The following is a 20,372-nucleotide window of genomic DNA, read 5'->3' as shown; positions in this document are numbered from 1 at the left end:
GTAGGAGGGAAGAAACTGTTTTTGAGTCAATTGGTACGTGATCTCAGACTTCTGTATTTTTTTTCCCGAAGGAAGAAGGTGGAAGAGAGAATTCCGGGGTGCATGGGGTCCTTAATTATGCTGGCTGCTTTCCCGAGGCGGCAGGAAGTGTAGGCAGAGTCAATGGGTGAGAGGCTGGCCTGCATGATGGATTGGGCTACATTCACAATCTTTGTAGTTCCTTTTGTCGTAGTGTACATAGAATTACATTGGATCTGCAGCATCGAAAAATCAGTTGTTGTCAGTACCTACTCTGCGCAGGGACGGAGATTCCTAACCACGCTCTGCTACTACATTACTGCAATTCTTTGTCCATGTTCAGCTATCGGATCTAATCCTGAATATTGATACTGTTACTGCCTGGAAATCCTTCATCATGAGAGCCGTTTACACTGGGCAGCACCATGGCACAGCAGTTAGCACTGCTGCCTCACAGTGGGTTTCGATTCCGGGGTTGGGTCACTGTCTGTGTGGAGTTTGCACGTTCTCCCCGTGTCTGCATGGGTTTCCTCCAGGTTCTCCAGTTCCCCCAACAGTCTGAAAGACATGCTGGTTAGGTGCATTGGCCATGCTAAATTCTCCCTCAGTGGCCGGTATTTTATGACTTCAGTCGGACGAGGCTCGTAACAGAGAATTCCTGCGAGCTTCCAGGGCGGGTGTGCCGGTAAAATTCCAGCCAGTGTACCAGAACAGGTGCCGGAGTGTGGAGACCTGGGGCTTTTCACAGTAACTTCATTGCAGCGTTAATGTAAACCGATTTGTGACACTAATAAATAGAACTTAATAAAACTTACCTCAAGGGCTATAATCACTTATGGATAACAAATATCATTTGGAGAAACTCAAAAGTTTCAATGTATTTCTTTGAATGTGAAGACCATTACCCGTATCATTTTCTAACTGAGGTCATCCTAAGGTTTTGTCCGGATTTTATAATTGCCCCTTGGCTATCGTACTCTGCAACTCATCAGAAAAATCATTAGATATTTTTTAATATCCGTTATCAACCTGCCTTTAATGTCCTTTGAACCTGTTTGCCAAATGATTCTGTCCTTCCGTGACACTGAACCAGTCCCATTCCCAGCCCACAATGGTGGTGTCATCAGCAAGCTTGAAACTGGAGTTGGAGGGGAATTTGGCCACACCAAGGTGTATAAGGAGTATAGTAGGGGGCTGAGAACATAGTGGAGCACCGGTGTTGAGGATGAATGTGGCGGAGTTGTTGTTGCTTCTCCTTACTGATTGTGGTCTGTGGGTTAGGAAGTCTAGGATCCAATCACAGAGGGAGGAGCGGAGCCCCAGGCCACAAAGTTTGGAGATGAGCCTCGTAGGTCTTTAGAAGGGGATTTACAGGAAGAGGATTCATGGGAGGGAGCACGTTTTTGAAGGAGATTCAGGGGAGGGGTGCGCATTCTTATCGGCATGATTTTTGGTCACACTTTTCTGCTAACATTTGCCACTGTAAAATGTTAGGTCAATATTTCCAATTTAATTTTGCTATGTCAACTGTCACTATGTAGCTGCATGCTGTGGCCACTAGATGGCACAGTGGGACAGGATTCTGAAACTTCTGTAAAATAGAGGCAAAATAGAGGATGGTGCTAGAATCTGAAACAAAAACAGAAAATGCTGGAAAATCTCAGCAGGTCTGACAGCAATTGTGGGGAGAAAATACAACTGGATCATCCAGATTTGAAACATTAGCTCAATTTTCTTCCCTGCTGAGATTTCCCAGCATTTTCTGTTTTTGTTTCTGAAACCTGTCTCCCAACTCTAATGTTTATTTCATATAAAAAATCTTATATTTATCAAAAAGGCTGTGATTAATAGAAAAGGAGATGTTTTAGGGAAGTAACGATCCAGTTAAGATGCACAGTAACACTTTTACATCTCATAATAGAAAAGATACAGCTTTGTCTTCAATGGATTGCCATGGAGACCATTCGAACAACACGGGGACACAGGCGAGGGTGAGGAGATTTCATAGAATCCCCTTATTGCAGAAGGATATCATTCAGCCCATCGAGCCTGCACCGACCACAATCCCATCCAGGCTCTATTTCCTATAACCACCGGTATTCACTCTGATAGTTCCCCTGGCACTAGGGCCAATTTAGCATGGCCAATCAGCCTAACCTTTGGACTGCGGGAGGAAACCGGAGCACCTGGAGGAAACCCACACAGACACGGGGAGAATGTGCAGACTCCACACAGACAATGACCCCAGCTGGAAATCGAAACCGGGTCTCTGGCACTGTAAGGCAACAATGCTAACCACTGTGCTACCATGCCGCCCTGTAAAGGATATAAAAGATGTGAAGGAATTTGCATATTTCCTAGAAGCTAGTTCCGTAAAGCATTAGTTGAGGTTTCAGCTGAGGCACAAATCGACCCTGACATGCTGGCCTGTGGGTAAGGAAATTGAAGAGGTATCCCATTCTTCAACACTGACATTCCCCCATCTTTCACAACAAGCCACCAACAAGTCTGACACAACAGCGGAAGGTCAAACTTACACTGGTAGTTGTATTGTCACTGAACCAATAATCCAGAGACCTAGGGTAATGCTCTGGGTTCCAGATTCGAATCCCACCTCGGCAGATAGCAAAACTGGAATAAAGGTCTGGAATTAAGAATCCACTGACGACCATGAAACCATTGTCAATTGTCGGAAAAACCCATCTGGCTCACTAATCTTAGGGGAGGAAATCTGCCGTTGTTACCCAGTCTGGCCTACATGTGACTCCATATCCACAGCAATGTGGTTGACTCTTAACTATCCCCTCAAAGATGATTAGGGATAGGCAATAAATATAGGCCCAGCCATGTCCAATAAATAAAAAAAGGATATCAGAATATTACAAAATATTAGCAGTTGTCAGACCTCTTGAACTGGTTACTCACTAAATAAGCACAAAGGCCACCAGTCTAAGAGTAAACGACCCCATAAAGTTTAAAGTGATTTTGAAGATATTTCGATGACTGACTTTATTGATCAAGACTTTCTAATAAATCTTCACCTAGCATTAGAAGGTAACAAACTCAAAGGTCTCCTAATCCTGTGTTTATTGTAATGTGGTCACAATAAAGGACTAGGATGTCATGTGATGCCCATCCCTAATTACCCCTTGAACTGAGCATCTTGATTTCAGAGGGCATTTAAGAGTCAACCACATTGCTGTGGCTCTGGGATCACATGTAGGCCAGACCGGGTAAGGACGGCAGATTTCCTTCCCTGAAGCACAATAGTGAACCAGATGGACTTTTCCAACAATCGACAAGGGTTTCATGGTCATCAGTAGATTCTTAATTCCTAATTTTTTTTTTATTGAATTCAAATTCCACCATCTGCCGTGGTGGGATTCGAACCCAGGTCCCCAGAACATTAGCTGAGTTTGTGGGTTAATAGTCTAGTGATAAAAGAGCATTCATAATGTGGTTTCAGAGGTTGATAATCAGCTCGGGAATCCTTCCTCCACTCCCCCTACCATTCCCTACAGAGATAAATAGTTTCGTTGTGAAGATATGCAGAACAAAATCCAATAAAGAGCCCATTGCCTGTCAGGTTTTATGAGCGTATGATGATATTAGTCAAGTACTTTCATGATTAACATCAACTGAACTTTCAGGTTTTAATTTGTTACGATGCAGCTGCAGGAAACATTTGCTGATAATATTCCAAACTCACTCGTAATCTACCCTGGTCATTATCATCATCGTGATTAGAATTTTCCTCCTCAATTCTTCAACATGGTCAACTTGGTCAGTAAGATAGTGATCACAGGGGAATCCCATCATCTAATTTTGTAACATTATTCCTCGAAGGTGAAGGTGCACCTCATTCCACGGATTTTACATATTGCAAAGGATAAAGATTTGCTTATTCAAATCTAGTTTGATGGGGTTGTTACAAAGATCTATTTTCTTTCTTGCAATGCGGTTGGGCTTGCCACTTACTCAACTGCTGCAGTCAGACCAGTTGACAAGTTGGTGCACAGTTCCAATGTGGCCCAGGAAACTAAATTAAGACCTGTTGCTATTTTGTATGGAGTTGTTCAGGAATATGTACGATGTAGTGTTAGCACACCAGGGAGGGAAACTATGCTTCTGATAGTGGGAGTTTCAACCTCTACACAGGAGCCTTACCTCCTCTGTCTCTCAGTAATAAAACAGACCTGTTAAAAAAGTGATCCAATTTTAAGCAATGTGTCCCCTTTCAAGTAGAAACTGGGAGTGTACTCACTCCACTTGGGTTACCTACTCTGGGTGTTTCATGATGCTAATCTTTGAAGTCGTTCAAATACAATGCAACTGCATTGCAATGTTAATGTAAGCCTTATTTGCGACTAATAAATAAACGTTTTATTTTAAATGCTGTCAATGCCAAAATGACACACGAAAGAAAGACTAATATTTAGGGCAGCATGGTGGCACAATGGTTAGCACTGCTGCCTCACAGCGCCAGGGACCCGGGTTCAATTCCAGCCTCAGGTCACTGTCTGTATGGAGTTACATGTTCTCCCCGTGTCTGTGTGGGTTTCCTCCGAGTGCTCCGGTTTCCTCCCACACTCCAAAGATGCACTGGTTAGTTGGATTGGCTGTGCTAAATTGAGCATTAGTATCAGGGGATTAGCAGGGTAAAAATATGGGATTATGGGGATAGGGCCTGGATGGGATATAGATGGTGCCTGACTTGGAGAGGAGATGTGGACTGGTCACTGTATGGCTGATGGTGTCTGAAACGGCAGTGTTACATAGAAAATAGAACATTACAGCTCAGTACAGGCCCTTCAGCCCTCAATGTTGTGCCGACCAGTGGAACCAATCTAATGACCCTCTAACCTAAACTATTCCAATATCATCCATATGGCTATCCAATTACCATTTGAATGCCCTTAAAGTTGGCAAGTCCACAACTGCTGCAGGCAGGGCATTCCACACCCTTACTACCCTCTGAGTAAAGAACCTACAGATGCAGGCTTGATGGATAAGTGGTCTCCTTCTGCACTGTAGGGATTCTATGATGATTATATGTAACCTTTAATGACCAGTGGGTGACTCAAAGCACTTTACAACCAATGAAGTGCTTTTGAAGTCACCATTATAACATAGAAAATGCCGGAACCTATTTACAGTCAGCAAACTCCCACAAACAATAATAGGATAATGAGCAAATCACCTGTCTCTGTGGTGTTGATGATATTTATTACAAAAGAGTTTGTTTTCATTGGTAAAACTACAAATTCATTAGTGTTCATCTTGCCAGAGGTTCAGGTTAACCCACTTCTCCTGTCACCGTGTGGTTATATTGCATGTGGATTGTATTAGTCATGTTTCTCTAGTCATTCTGAAATCAGTTCCTGGCAAAGCCATCAAAACAAGCCTTGCTTTCCCTGATAGGGGCCCAAGAGGGTATTGCAATATGAATGGACCCACTCATCATACTCTGTGAATATAATGGCTGGACCCACATCAGCCTCTACAAAGCCCTCAGTATTGGCTGTGTATGAGGTTATGTATTTGCTCACAAGTCCTACTTATAAATAGTGTGACTCCTAAGCTTCTGCCAGCTTCATCCCCTGATTTTTAAATCTTTGATTTCAACACTATCCATGGCCTTGCCCTCCCTACCTTCGGAACCTCCTCCTGCCTCACAGCCCTCTGAGGTCTCTGCGCTCTTCCACTTCTGACCTCTTCATATCCCCAATTTGAATTCCTCCACCACTGGTTACCATGCCTACAGCTGCTGAGGTCCTTTGCACTGAAATGCCTTCCCTGTGCCTCCTTATCTCTCTATCTTCCTTCAAGAAACTCTTTAAAACGTATTACTTTGACCACGCTTTTGGTCAGCTGTCCTATTATCTAATTATGGAACTCAGTGGCAATATCTGCCTCTCTTGTGAATCACTTTAGTTCATCAAGTGGACGGTATGGTGGAACAGTGGTTAGCACTGCTGCCTCATAGCACCAGGGACCCAGGTTCAGTTCTGGCCTCGGGTCACTGACTGTCTGGAGCCTGTGCATTCTCCCATTGTCTGTGTGGGTTTCCTCCAAGGGCTCTGACTTCCTCCCACAGTCCGAAAGGCGTGCTGGTTAGGTTGATTGGCCATGCTAAATTGACCCTTAGTGACAGGGGGACTAAGAGGGTAAATACTTGGGGTTATGGCTGGGTGGGATTGTTATTGGTGCAGGCTCGATGGGTCAAATGGCCGAACCCTAACCCCGACCCACCCTCCCTCCCCCACCGCTCAACACCTCAAAACCCACCAGGGAGGAGCATAAAATTCAGGCCACTGTTATGGAACAAAACCCAACGCTGTACATTTGTTTATAAACATTATCCATACTGATATTTCTTATTTTTAACCTGGAGTTTTCAGCTGAATGAAGACAATTAAGAGGTTTGACCTTCTATTTGTGAGTCACCAAAACAAATGACTTCAATTCTCAGTTTCATAAATGTCACAGCTCATTACGCCTGAGGAGCTCCAACCAGACAAACTGTGGGCTGCACTGACCAGCCTTGAAGAGAGCTACACAAAGGCCACCCTCCTGTTAGCAGAGACTATGGAGATAATGATTTCCCAAACACCAGACCCTCAACAAATAGTAACCACCTTCTACCCATGATAGCTGAGATGTTATCAGCCCTGGACAAAAGCTCATTGCCGGAGACTGGATAAACCTCCTTTCTGAGGTCGTTGTGGAAGTAAGTTAACATGACCAAAGACTCTGGCTTGTTGGACGGGTTAACCGTGTTCCTCAAGCTGCATATCCCAGTTTGCTATTGGACATCCAAGTGACAGGCCATACAGAAGCAAGTTCTGGCTGGGCTGAACAACTAACCTGACTCCGCTCTGAAGATTTTATACTATCGCCTACAAAACTGATCCAATTCCTGTGTGTCTGCTTCATCTTGTGACATCACCACCACTGGCAAAGTAAATCTTACACCACCAGTCTCCAGCCAGCCGATCGCTGCCAAAGACACCGGGCTTTCATTCTGGATTCTCAAACCAATATTCATTTTCTCTGTGGACTGTATAACTTCCTATTCTCTCCCTCCCTTTGCTGTATGAATGTGGAGTGAGGAACGGATGCTCCTTTTGTTATTTTATATATGTCTGTAAAAAACTAACCTTTTGAGTTAACCCCTACCCCCTCGGGTTTGCTGTGGGATTATTTGTAGACAATTGACATTGAAACCAAGGGGTTGGTGGCACAGTGGTTCAGTGGTTAGCACTGCTAACCCAGGTACCTGGGTTCAATTTTGGTCTCAGATCACTGCATGGAGTTTGCACGTTCTCCCCGTGTCTGCATGGGTTTCCTCCGAGTGCTCCAGCTTCCTCCCACAGTCCAAAGGTGTGTGGATTAATTGGATTGGCCATGCTAAATTGCTCCTTAGGTGTCCCAAGATGTGGAGGTTAGGTGGATTGGCCAGGGTAAATGTATGGGATTACAGGGATAGGGCGGGGGAGAGGGCCTGGGTAAAATACTCTGTCAGAGAGTTGGTGCAGACTCAATGATCTCTTCTGCGCTGTTGGGCTTCAAATGATTTCATGTTTGATTCTATGGTTGGGAAATATGGCACAGCTTATTCTAAAAGAATAATTCAAAACACCTTCTGCTCATTGAAAGGCAGCAAAAGGACAATTAGTGCTATATCATAGAATTATAGAATCCCCACAATGCAGAAAAGGGTCGTTCGGCCCATCGAGTCTGCACCAATAACAATTCAACCCAGGCCCTATCCACACAACCATGTATTTACCTCAGCTAGTCCCCCTGATACTTAGGGGCAATTTAACATGGCCAATCCAATTAACCCATACATCTTTGGACTTTGGAAGGAAACTGGAGCACCTGGAGGAAACCCATGCAGACATGAGAAGAACGTGCAGACTCCACACAAACAGTGACCCAAAGCCAGAATTGAACCCAGGTCCCCGGCACCGTGAGACAGCAGAGTTAACCACCCTGCGGAACTGTACTGTTTGAACTGCCCCCACGCCCACCCTGCCCTGTGACAATACCAGCTTGTCCTCTCTCTGTGTCACTAACATAGGCGTAAATTTTCCAATCCGTGGGAATCATTGTGGGTGGGACAGAAAATTTAACAGAGCATTAGAAAGTCCGTTGATCAAAGGCGGGAATTTCTGATCCCAGGCGGGACTGGGAAATCCCACCCTAAGCATACATTTTCTTGCAGTGATGTAAGCATAAGCCCATATCTATTACTCTGACAACTACATCGATTCATTTTCACCAGTCTTCAGATGTGCAGGTTAGGGCAACATAAATACCTGGGGTTACCAGGATAAGGCCTGGATGGGATTGTCGTCAATGCAGCCTCAATGGGCCGAATGGCCTCCTTTTGTCCTGTGAGGATCCTATGATTCTATTCTTTCATTTGTTGCGATGGTGTCATTGGGATCGAAGGTGTTGCTGACGTCTCTCCCTCCTGTCTTTCCACCATCAATTCCTCTAAAAATGTGTTCACAACAGGGAGAAGCAGCGAGAGAGATCACACAGCCTGGCCTAAGCCCCTCCTTTCTGTTCCTGGGGACATCCGATCGACACTATCATATGTGGTAGTTGAGTCAAATAACACGGATGCATTGAAGGGAAAGTACATAAATAAATAGAGAGAAAGGAATAGAAAGAAATGTTGCTGGGGGTGAGGAGAAATGAGTTACAAGAAGGCTTGTGCTAGCAGAGACATGTTGGGCCGAATGGCCTGTTTCTCTGATGTAAAATTCCCTGCAGTCACTTGGTAGCATTGTGATTAACAAGTAACAGAAATATTTCTCAGTTCCTCACCTGACAAATGCCATTAATATTTCTTCCTGATTGGCTGACAGGAGCTGTGTCTTGTTACCGTGTGTGAACCTACTGCTTTCTTGTTCAGGCCCATTCTAATTTCGGCTAAAAACTGTTTATTCCGGTAACCCAATGACAGACGTATCATCTTCTATTCTGACAGCTCGAGTCACGCTCCACATTAACGCTTCATGGACAAGTTTCATTCACTCACAGCTGCAGAGGGGAAGCGGGATGTGTTTATAGGAACATATCTTTTCTCGGCTAATTCCAGCTGCACATTAACTGCTGCCCAAAAGAATCGTTCAACCATCCGGAACACATCAGCCTGACAGGAACATGACTGGCCCAGGATCCAATAAGCATAATTGTGAATAAAACAGCATCAGTTAGTTGGCAGTTGAGTGTGGAATTGCATCTAAACCCATATTAGCGAAATCTCAGCCTTTTGGCTCAGATCAAGCCCAAGATAGGGTAAAGGCAAATTACTGCAGATGCTGAAATTTGAAACCAAAAGAGAAAATGCTGGAAAATCTCAGAAGGTCTAGCAGCATCTGTAAGGAGAGAAAAGAGCTGACGTTTCATGGCTTGCACTCTCAGTCCCAAGATAGGGTGTAATGTTTTATTTTGTCAGCTTGGGTCTCGTTTGCCTCTTTCTTGGGGCCTTGAATTGGACTCAACTGGAATTTGAATAGAATCCCTACAGTGCAGAAGAGGACATTCGGCCCATCGAGTCTGCACTGACCATAATCCCACCCAGGCCCTATTCCCATAATCCCACGCATTCACTCTGCTAATCCCCTGACACTAAGGTCAATTTAGCATGGCCAATCCAGCTAACCCACACATCTTTAGACTGTGGAGGAAACCAGAGGAAACCCACATAGACATGGGGAGAATGTGCAAACTCCACTCAGACAGTGACCCAAAGCCAGAATTGAACCCAGATCCCTGGCACTATACTAACCACTGAATTTGAGTTTGGTTTTTTGGAGCAAGCAAGGAGATGGATTTAGGTTTGCCCGGTCTACTCTGAACATTGGCTTTGTAACTATAAGGATGGAGTAAAAAAGTTTAAAAGACATTTCCAACTTAGTTCAAAGATTTGGTAAACCCTTCCTATATAAAAACAACTTTTATTTTGCTTCATGCAGTGAGTATGTTGCATTGTTAAAAATAAGGTATTGCCCTCATCTTTAGTGAGTTCTATTTAGGGTAGTAGCAATTCCTACAGCAGTCTGGACAAAAGCTTTAATCATAATGATTGTTGGAGAACTATTCACATTGTATCACTGACACCATGCTCCAACTTACTGTCACCGGATACTTATTGATTGAGCACAGCTCTCCAACAATTTTAGTGGTTTCCTGAAACATGAATTTGGATCTTTAAGTTCAGTTTATTTATTAGTGTCACAAGTAGGCTTACATTAACACTGCAATGAAGTTACCATAAAAATCCCCCAAGTCACCACACTCCAGTGTCTGTTCGGGTACACTGAGGGGGAATTTAGCATGGCCAATGCACCTAACCAGCACATCTTTCTGACTATGGGAGGAAACCGGAGGAAATCCATGCAGGTATGAGAGAACGTGCAGATTCCGCACCGATAGTGTCCCAAGCTGGGAATCAAACCCAGGTCCCAGGCACTGTGAGGCAGCAGTGTTAACCACTGTACCACCATGCCACCCTCTGCCACCACGCCGCCATTGTAGCTTCCATACCTTCCATTGTAGATGGTGCAAACCCACTTTCATATTTACTTTAATTTTGGAAAATCAATTTGATTGGTCACATCATAATGCTACTACACACCATGGGCACAAAACTGGATGAGCCAATTATTTATCATTGGCTGTAAAGCGCTTTGGGGCATCCAGAGATCATGAAAGGCGCTATATAAATGCAACTCTTTCTTTACTATTACGAAACAGAAGTTAATAGAACTAACATTTAAGAAGTATTGAGATGAGCATTTGAAATGCCATAGCACACAAGACAATGGACTGAGTGATGGAAATGGGATTAGAATAGATAGTTGCATGATGGCCAGCGCCCACACAATAGGCTGAAGGATCGCTTTCTAATAAAGCCTTCCCTTTCCCTATCCTTGGCAGTGTTAGCTGACTAGACATAGCTTTATGAATAAGCCCTGATTTTCTGCTGACAGCTTTGATAAATTCCATTCTCCCATGAGGCAAATTGCAAATGTTTGCCCTGTTGACAAAAACATATGTTTGAAGGGGGACCCTGTAGCTCTAGGTCCGTCTACGTGCATTCTAAATTCTCCCATCAATTTCTGTTTCATTCCTAGCCCGCAGACTGAATATACGTTGAGTGTACTCGTGCCCCCGGTGCTTTTTAAAAAATAGGGTCTGGAGGGATAAAGAAAAACACTTATTTTCCCTTCTGTTCCTGCTATTGTGGATTTCATCCTGAACTGAATCAGATAATACTTTGAGCATATGTTGTATGTAACTTTATTGCAACCATGTGGCCCCTGCCAATACTGCCATTTACTTTTTATTCACTATGAATCCTCCCAGTGCCATTAGTAAATATAATCCTGCAGGAAGGTCAGATAAGACAAATACTGAATCTGGGCTCCTTTACTTACACTGTTGGAGAAGATAAGGCTTCTTTGTTAAGTAAACTACCTTGCCACAATGATCAATGGTCATTAAAAATCACCCCATTTAGTTTATGAGGGGTTCCTTGGACAGTCAGTATTCTGTACAAAGAAAGGTCCAGATTTTCCTGAACTGTTATCCTGTAAATATGGCGTAAGAATAAAGCTGCTCTAATATATTTTTCCCCCTGAGGAAACTTGCACAGGATTTAAGCTGGTTATGCACTTAAATATCACTGTGCCAATCCTCTCAAACACATGTACCACTCCTGAATAATACTCATTGAAACCCTACCAGGCTTGATAACATAGCTCTTCCCCTCCACCCATGCAGAAGCCCATAGAACACAAGCTTCCTGCACCTTACACTTGTTCCAAATCAGAATGAATTTACACTTAAAATTTCAAACCCGGCAGGATCTGAATTCACTGTTTCTGGTATTGTTTTTTTTCTTTATTCTCCTAAGACTTCCATTCATTCTATGTTTTGGAATGCTCTTTAATAGCTTGGGAATGTATTCTGTTGAAAAGCAAAACACTGCAACAATTCTATTTTCTAAAACACATTTTGATTGATGAGTGTAAAAGCCCCAATTCCACCAAGCTTATCTTCAACAGTGTAAGTAAAGGAGCCCAGATTCAGCGTTTGTTCTATCTGACCTTCCTGCAGGATTATATTTACTAATGGCACTGGGAGGATCCATAGTGAATAAAAAGTAAATGGCAGTATTGGCAGGGGCCGCATGGTTGCATTAAAGCTACATACAACATATGCTCAAAGTATTATCTGATTCAGTTCAGGATGAAATCCACAATAGCAGGAACAGAAGGGAAAATAAGTGTTTTTCTTTATCCCTCCAGACCCTGTTTTTTTAAAAGCACCAGGGACACGAGTACACTCAACGTATATTCAGTCTGCGGGCTAGGAATGAAACAGAAATTGATGGGAGAATTTAGAATGCACACAAGTGGACGTAAAGCTGCAAGGTCCCCCTTCAAACATATGTTTTTGTCAACAGGGCAAACAGTTGCAGTTTGTCTCATCGGAGAATGGAATTTATCAAAGCCTAAAACGCTGTCAGCAGAAAATCAGGGCTTATTCATAAAGCAATGTCCATCCATCATTAGGATAAAGACCTAAAAATGTCAGAAGATTTTTCTTCAAGCTCCAAATGTTTTTGATAATTTCCATTTGTTTTATGTATCAATACATGTTCAATTTTCAAGAGATTTGGGCACAAGTTGCTACTCAGCATTTGGTGTAAGAGTGGTCCAGGAAATTTTGGACCAACATGTGTCCAAAACAGCAACACTTGGTGCCATTACACAGAGCTGTGAATACATCCTTTTTGAATCATAGTGTTCTTCAACACTTCCATTTACACTTAGTGACTAGTGTCCAATCCGTTACTAACCCCGAGATATATTCCTCAGTGGCAACCCTCTTATAAAATTCTAACAGGGTTAGACAGAGTAGATTCAGAAAGAATATTTCCAATGGTGGGGGAGTCCAGAACTAAGTGGGGGGGGGGGGGGGGGGGGGGGGGTCATAGTTTGAGGATAATGGATAAACCTTTTAGAACTGAGGTGAGGAGTAATTTCTTCACCCAGACAGTGGTGAATGTGTGGAATTCACTACCACAGAAAGTAATTAATGCCAAAACGTTGTGAGATTTCAAGAAGAAATTAGATTTAGCTCTTGCGGCTAAAGGGATCAAGGGATATGGGGGGAACAGGGGATCAGGATATTGAATTTGATGATCAGCCATGATCAAAATGAATGACAGAGCAGGCTTGAAGGGCCGAATGGCCTACTCCCGCTTCTTGTTTCTATGTTTCTGTTTCATGAGACGCTGCTTTGTGCCATGGTGATCAACTCTGTAAAGCCTTGTGTGCCTCACGCAAGGCAGTCTCTGCTGTATTTACTGCAAAGGAAGACAGTGGATCTAAAGGTTCACAGGCCTCTGTTTTCTTTGGACTCTCTTCTCGAGCAGCGGAGTCTTTTATTTCTGTTCACGTCTCCCGATGTCCTTTCAAACAGTCAATAATTGCCTTCCAGTTGGTCAATGTAAATTTCCTCCAACTTTATGTCTGGCTTGCGAGTGTCCTTGTAGCAGAGTTATGGATGCCCTGGAGGTTGTGATCTAATGGCCAGTTCACCATTCAGAAGAGCTTTGTGTGTATGGCCCTCATCCATCCAATGAACGTGGCTCAATCAGCACAGACAACACTGGTTTAGTGATGAGAGTGTGTTCATGGAATTAGCACCCTCCAGGATCTCTGAGCTGGTAGCCATGGCCTATCAAGAGATGCCAAGGACATGCCTGGCACAGCAAAGGTGGAAATGGCTCTGCCTTTTCTCCTGCTTAACAAATGTTGTTCAACTCTCACCACTGCTGAGGAATACTCTGAGGATGCAGGCTTGGTAGACCCACAGTTTGGTGTCTTCAGTCAGGTTACTTCTGTTCCGCAATCTCTTACTCAGATTGAGCATAACAGCTGCAACTTTTGCAATGTGTGTGTTGATTTTAGCATCAAGTGGCAGATTGTTGGTGATCGTGATGCCTGGATATGTGAATCCGTCAACAACCTCTGCATCATTTTGTCAATGCTAATGGGTACGGTATGGCAACATCCTGAACCATGACAAGTCTTCCTGATGCTGATAGTCTATTGCCTCCAAAGATCTCACATGGCATGCAGCCATGTCTATTTAAGCGGCTGGAGAAAATTGGCTGCCTGCCAAAGCTGCTCACTGTGATCTCCTCTTTCCAGGACAACATGATGGGTAAGGTCAGCTATGACAAGGCAACATCAGAGCCTTTGAGATCCGCAGTGGGGTCAAACAGGGTCGTGTTCTGGAATCGACATTCTTTGGCAAAATATCCTCCTTGTTAAAAACAAAATACTGCAGATGCTGGAATGTGAAACAAGAGCAGAAAATGCTGGAAAATCTTAGTATGTCTGACAGTATCTGTGGGGAGAGAATAGAGCTAATGTTTCGAGTCTGGAAACATTGTTCAGACTGGCTGTTTTCTCTCTCCACAGATGCTGTCAGATCTCCTGAGATTTGTTTCAGTAAGAAGTCTCACGGCAGGTTAAAGTCCAACAGGTTTATTTGGTAGCACAAGTCACAAGCTTTCGGGGCATTGCCCCTTCATCAGATGAGTGGGAGTTCTGTTCACAAACAGGACATATAAAGACACAAACTCAATTTACAAAATAATGGTTGGAATGCGAGTCTGTACAGATCACCAAGCCTTAAAGATACAGACGATGTGAGTGGAGATTTTTTTCCAGCATTTTCTGTTTTTTGTATCCTCTTTGTTGCTTGGTTTATGCCTTCAGGTCATCGACAGAGGGTCAGAGTTGTCTACTTACATAACAGACTAACAGAAAACTGCCCAGCGGTATTATCCTGGAGTCCAAGGTAAAGGTCCTCATCAGTTCTACACTGACATTCCAAACTGCCAAGGGGCATCTTCAGTGGCAAATGGACAGGTTCTGTGATACCTGGGCATCCCAGAATATTGTTGGCTAACGAACGTGATAGGTTCGTATCGAATTTGAGTGTAGTCTGAAGAAATACAGCTAAATCAAGGGACGGGACAGCCCTGTGGCCAGTTACCCAGTACTTCCATCCTCAGAAACATTCTGTAAATCGATAGTACGAATTGATTTCACAATGCCCTGTAACATGACTGTAAATGGGATTACAAAAACAAAAAGACAACAGATTATGTGATCTACTGGGCACAGCGCAGGCTGGGGATCGAACCGGGAGCTAAAAACGTCTTCAGAATATGGAACCCCTTGTCAATAAAATGGGGTGATTTTTAAGGACCGTAAATAACTGTGACAAGGTAAACGAGGAGGAGGGTAGTGAACACCATATAGTTGCACCCCTTTAACCCCCTTCTCTACGGAGTCTGCCAAAGGTTTTCCTAGTTGGCTTATATCAGGTTCCTGTGTGAGATTATGGCACCAACTCCGGCCCCCAGAGGGGGTAAAATCGTTCACTTAGTATCGCTACCAGGCTCTTTACACACAGTCCCAGCCAAAAAAAACAAGTATCATCTGAAGAAGATAGTGCGCCGCATATAAGACGTATGGAAATCTATTTAAAGGTGAACAGAAAGAGAGGTAGAAGTGGAATGTGTAGCATTCACACTGATTATTACCCAGGGTTTAGTCAAGAACACAAAACCAACATTATTCACTCTGCAGCTTCTGTTGAAAAGGAAAACTATCTCTAAATACAGGGGTATCAATAGCAGCCTGAGTCAAAATGCTAAGGACCTTTCTCTTCTCCCATTTACAAACCACATTTGTACATTCCTCCTTCTTTGCTGGGTTTCGATCTCAGAAGCTTCTCTATATAAAAAAAAGGCAGGTGCACACCCATAATTATTATTTTATGTTTTATCAGCCAGGTCACTCCATGCCCCGTGCCTGATGTGTGTCTGTCTCCATCTATCGTTCAGAATAAAGATCTGAGAATGGGTTGCTCGTTCCCCAAACACACACATTTATATTAACATTTCATTTCACGACAATGAATCGGGGGAGAGAAAAACAAACTTTTGTCTCCTTCCACGGGAAAGGGGAATTGTTTTTTTAAGAGAACATTTCCATCAGAAGGATTGCAGCATCTAAAGCAACTCCAAACAGGGCGGCGTGAAAGATCTCCTCGAATCTGGCAACAGTTCACAGAAATTGAGTGCTGTAATGGGAAAGCTACAGGCATCTTAAGTCCACCTGCACACACATACACACGCTCTACACCCCCCCCCCCGCCCCCGCACCAACCCCCACACAGTTAGTGCCATACCTCTGTATCTCAAAGCTGCAGCCTTTTCTCAGGAGAAATGCCCTCTTCCGCATTTTCGGTGGGTCTTTATGTTTATGCCCCCACTTTCCAGCGATGTAGCAGCGGTAATGCTTCACAGTAGCCGCATAGATGATACTTGTCCAGCCGGCCAGCCCTACCTGGGCTAACACAAGTCAAGCAACACCTCTCCTTCTGTGCAATGTCACTTCTCAATCCACTCTTCGTAGCCCACCAAAAAAAAACCTTGAGTTAAAGTCCCGCTGGACTAAGAAACAAAAAAAAACTAAAATGAAAGGATAACCTGATGATTAATGAGATTTTATTTTTTTTTACTGCATAGTTAGTCAGACACCCGTGTGCTTTTACTCTGCCAGTCCCTGGCTAGCGCTGTTTTGCCTTTTAAACTGGAGAGAGAGGGAGGGAGAGAGAGGGGCCAGAACTGCACTGTCTGCAAATTGCGATTCACTCATAAGAGATGGACAAGAGCTCCAACTGCAGACAGAAAAACATCCTGCCGGGTCCTAGCGCTCACACAGCTCTCTGAGCCCAGTATTTGTCCTTGGTATCTTTTTCACCAGATACAACTGAGGTGAGTGGGATAGGGATACCCTACATATCCCACCATCAAGACAATTAATTGCTTCTTACATCATTCCAGGGAGATTTTCTTCCACTCTCCCATGCTTTTTAAACCGTACTGTGCACTTTCTCCTTTCCTTCTCCCCTATATATTCTATGAACAGTATGCTTTGTCTGTATCGTGTGCAAGAAACAATACTTTTCACTGCATCCCAATACAATAATAAATCAAATCAAATTTATCCTGCCTAAACAATACTTCTGGGTGGCACAGTTAACACCGTTGCCTCACAGCGCCAGGGAACGGGTTCAATTCCTGGCTTGGATCACTATCTATGTGGAGTTTGCATATTCTCCCCACGTCTGCATGTGTTTCCTCCAGGTGCTCCAGTTTCCTCCCACAATCCGAAAAACGTGCTGGTTAGGTGGATTGGCCATGCTAAATTGACCCTTAGTATTCCAAGATGTGCAGGTGAGGTGGATTGGTAAATGTGTAGGGTTATGGAGACAGTGCAGAGTTGATGGGCCAAATGGCCTTCTCCTGCACTGTAGGGATTCTTGGATTTGCTGTGCCCTACTCCAAAGTTGAGTAAAGGAATGATCGAGATTGTACTTGTTCCTTACTGTTTACTATCTGATAAAGATTAATAAATCAAAATGAGGGGGTTACTCACAGGTGTATTTCGATATGGTCACCTCTCAGTCATCCTCATTAAGGACTGAAAAGACCAAACCTCTCAGCCCTATGATCAGAATCAGATTTGTGATTCTTTGAAGAACTGCCTCTAGGCTTGTGTCTTGGTAAACAGAATTGGACATCATATGCAAAGTGTCAGTTCATCCATCTATTTTCCATCCTGACTGCTGTATCCTTGCTCATTTTAATGGTTGGGTTCGTAACACACTTCAGTGTCTGATGGCCAGCTCCATCTCTCCTTCCAGAAGATGGTTTCCATTGCCATAGAATGAGATCTCATTAGTTGGTCACCAGCCTCCACAATAACAGACAGACAAAAGTCGCCCAAGGGGGAGGACAGAATGTGAGCATCAGTTGAGGCTGTGAAAACCTCAGATCGCATAAATCCCTACAGTACAGAAGGAGGCCATCGAGTCTGCACCAACCACAATACCACCCAGACCCTAAGTTGGTAATCCCATGCATTTACCCTAACTAGACCCCCTGACACAAACAGGCAATTTAGCAGGCCCAATCCACCTATGGACTGTGGGAGGAAATCAGAGTGCCTGGAGGAAACCCATGCAGACACGGGGAGAATGTGCAAATTCCACACAGACAGTGACCCAAGCTGGGAATTGAACCAGAGTCCCTTGCACTGTGAGACAGCAGTGCCAACCACTGTGCCACCATGCTGCCATGTCTCCTCCCAGTGTCAACCATGGTGGGCAATAGTGTGGTAATGCATCCAAACATCAATCATAGAAAAGTAGAAACATAGAAGAAGGAGTAGGCCATTCAGCCCTTCAAGCCTGTTCCACCATTCATTTTGATCGTGGCTGATCATCAAATTCAATATCTTGATCCCCCCCCTTCCCCCACATCCCTTGATTCCTTTAGCCAAGAGCCGTATCTAATTTCTTCTTGAAATCAAAAGGAGAACACAGAAACGATACACCAGAGGAGGGAAAAGTTGGGGTCACATTGTTTTTGAAGACCACCAAGGCAGGAATGGAAGCCCACCCACATGTACGAAGGAAGTGTCACTTTATAATCCTGTTAACAGTCACGATAAGGGCACATCAAATACGTGCAAACTAAACTCCTCTTGAACTAGAGTGAATTCTTCCATCCCGCCTGCCACGGGAACATTAACGGGCAGGGGTGGGTGGTATCACATTAAGGTCCACAGACCTCGAGCAGGAACCTCTGGTTTCGGGGCGAGCATCTCCGGAGGATCCCACACCGTGTATCTATCTGAGCATGACAAAATAAGGCCATATCTGAGGTCGCTGCTTCAGTAGCTGACAGTTGGGCACAGAGTAAACCAGTTTTTCTCCGCCTCCAATTAAAGCTCTTCCTTACAACAGTCCTCGCATTCCTCCATACTGGCTGGCTCAGGACATTCACAAATCCATTACACTAAAAATGCAGCTATTGGCTGGCTTTTCTCTTTCTGTTATTTCTTATAACAACATTCCACATATGGAAACTAAATTAAATATAACTCATCGTGTAAACATGCTGTTGATGCTACAGATTGCAGCCCTAACACACAGACATACAATAAAAATCCTGCTATAACACATTGTTACTCATGCACAATAGTGCACTTAGTTACTCAAAATAGTTGTTGTACTTTGTGTGTATTTAACACGGGCCCAAGCAACTGAGTCACTGATGGGGAAAGGAGGCATGTCATAGAATCTCTACAGTGCAGAAGGAGGCCATTCAGCCCATCCAATTCCACCCAGGCCCTATTCCTGTAACTCCACATATTTACCCTGCTAATCCTCCTGACACTAAGGGTCAATTCAGCATGGCCAATTTACCTAAACAACACATCTTTGAACTGTGGAAGGAAACTGGAGCACCTGGAGGAAACCCATGCAGACACAGGGAGAATGTGCAAACTGCAAACGGACAGTGACCCGAGGTCAGAATTGAACCCGTATCCCTGGTGCTGTGAGGCAGTAGTGCTAACCACTGTGCCACCATGCCACTACCATGCTGTCCCAGAGGGCAGAGTCAGAGTGAATTCTGTCACAAAGGGGGAGAGATTACAGGCTAACTTTCTATAGTGCAGTGCTGGATGCATTGGTGGAGGTGTCAGAATGGAGGAGAGAGGTCCTCTATGTGCAGAGACACAGAGATAGATACATGAGGCATGCTCCACCACCTCCCCCCCAACCCCAGAACAATCAATGCATTGGTTCTGGGACCAGATCGTTGTACATCCAATGATAGCAGGTTAAGCCTCAAGGACCAGGATGCACCCAATTATTTAGTTGACTACTGTGCAAGGAAGCCTTCTCCCATTTTGAATAATTAATGAAAAGCACAACAGTTCCATAGAGCAGAAGTTTGTTGGGAGGGTGTGCGTGAATGGGAAAATGCTGCCAAAAGCATTAGCTGAAGCAAGAATGATTCAACTTCCCTGTGCAGGGCTAATGAATTGGCCAGTGATAAATATTGTTCACATAACTAACCCAGTCAGCTTCTAACTAAAGGCAAAAGGTGCTCTGTCTAAGGATCATCCAGATGCAAAACATGTTGGTTCCATCCTGTCTCCACAGATGCTGTCAAACCTGTTGAGATTTTCCAGCATTTTCTGTTTTAGTTTCAGCTTCTTGCTAAAGCTTCTACTGGCTGTGGTCGCTGAATTAATTGCCAAATACAGCTTAACATTGAACAGACTGGAACTCCACAATAACAATAGGAGTCAGAAATCTCTTATAAACAAAGGGTAAACATATTATTCTCTGTCCGTGGTTTTTACTTATATTTCTTCAAGAGT

At 43.9% G+C, this 20,372-nt stretch overlaps 1 protein-coding gene across 1 annotated transcript in view; it reads right to left on the bottom strand.

Moving 5' to 3' along the window:
• garnl3 (GTPase activating Rap/RanGAP domain like 3) overlaps positions 1–16,696 on the bottom strand; it is a 408,597-nt gene extending 391,901 nt beyond the window's left edge. The window contains exon 1 of the mRNA XM_080211832.1: positions 16,321–16,696. Within this exon, the coding sequence (XP_080067958.1) occupies positions 16,321–16,373 (53 nt within the window). The 5' untranslated portion in view covers positions 16,374–16,696. The remainder of the gene's footprint in view (positions 1–16,320) is intronic.
• Positions 16,697–20,372: the final 3,676 nt, after the last annotated feature.

Source organism: Carcharhinus amblyrhynchos, chromosome 25 (assembly GCF_965287045.1).
Source record: "Carcharhinus amblyrhynchos chromosome 25, sCarAmb.v2.hapA, whole genome shotgun sequence".
Classification (NCBI taxonomy): Eukaryota; Metazoa; Chordata; class Chondrichthyes; order Carcharhiniformes; family Carcharhinidae; genus Carcharhinus; species Carcharhinus amblyrhynchos.
The sequence above is the reverse complement of the archived record's forward strand: the minus strand, read 5'-3'. Positions and strand labels throughout refer to the sequence as shown.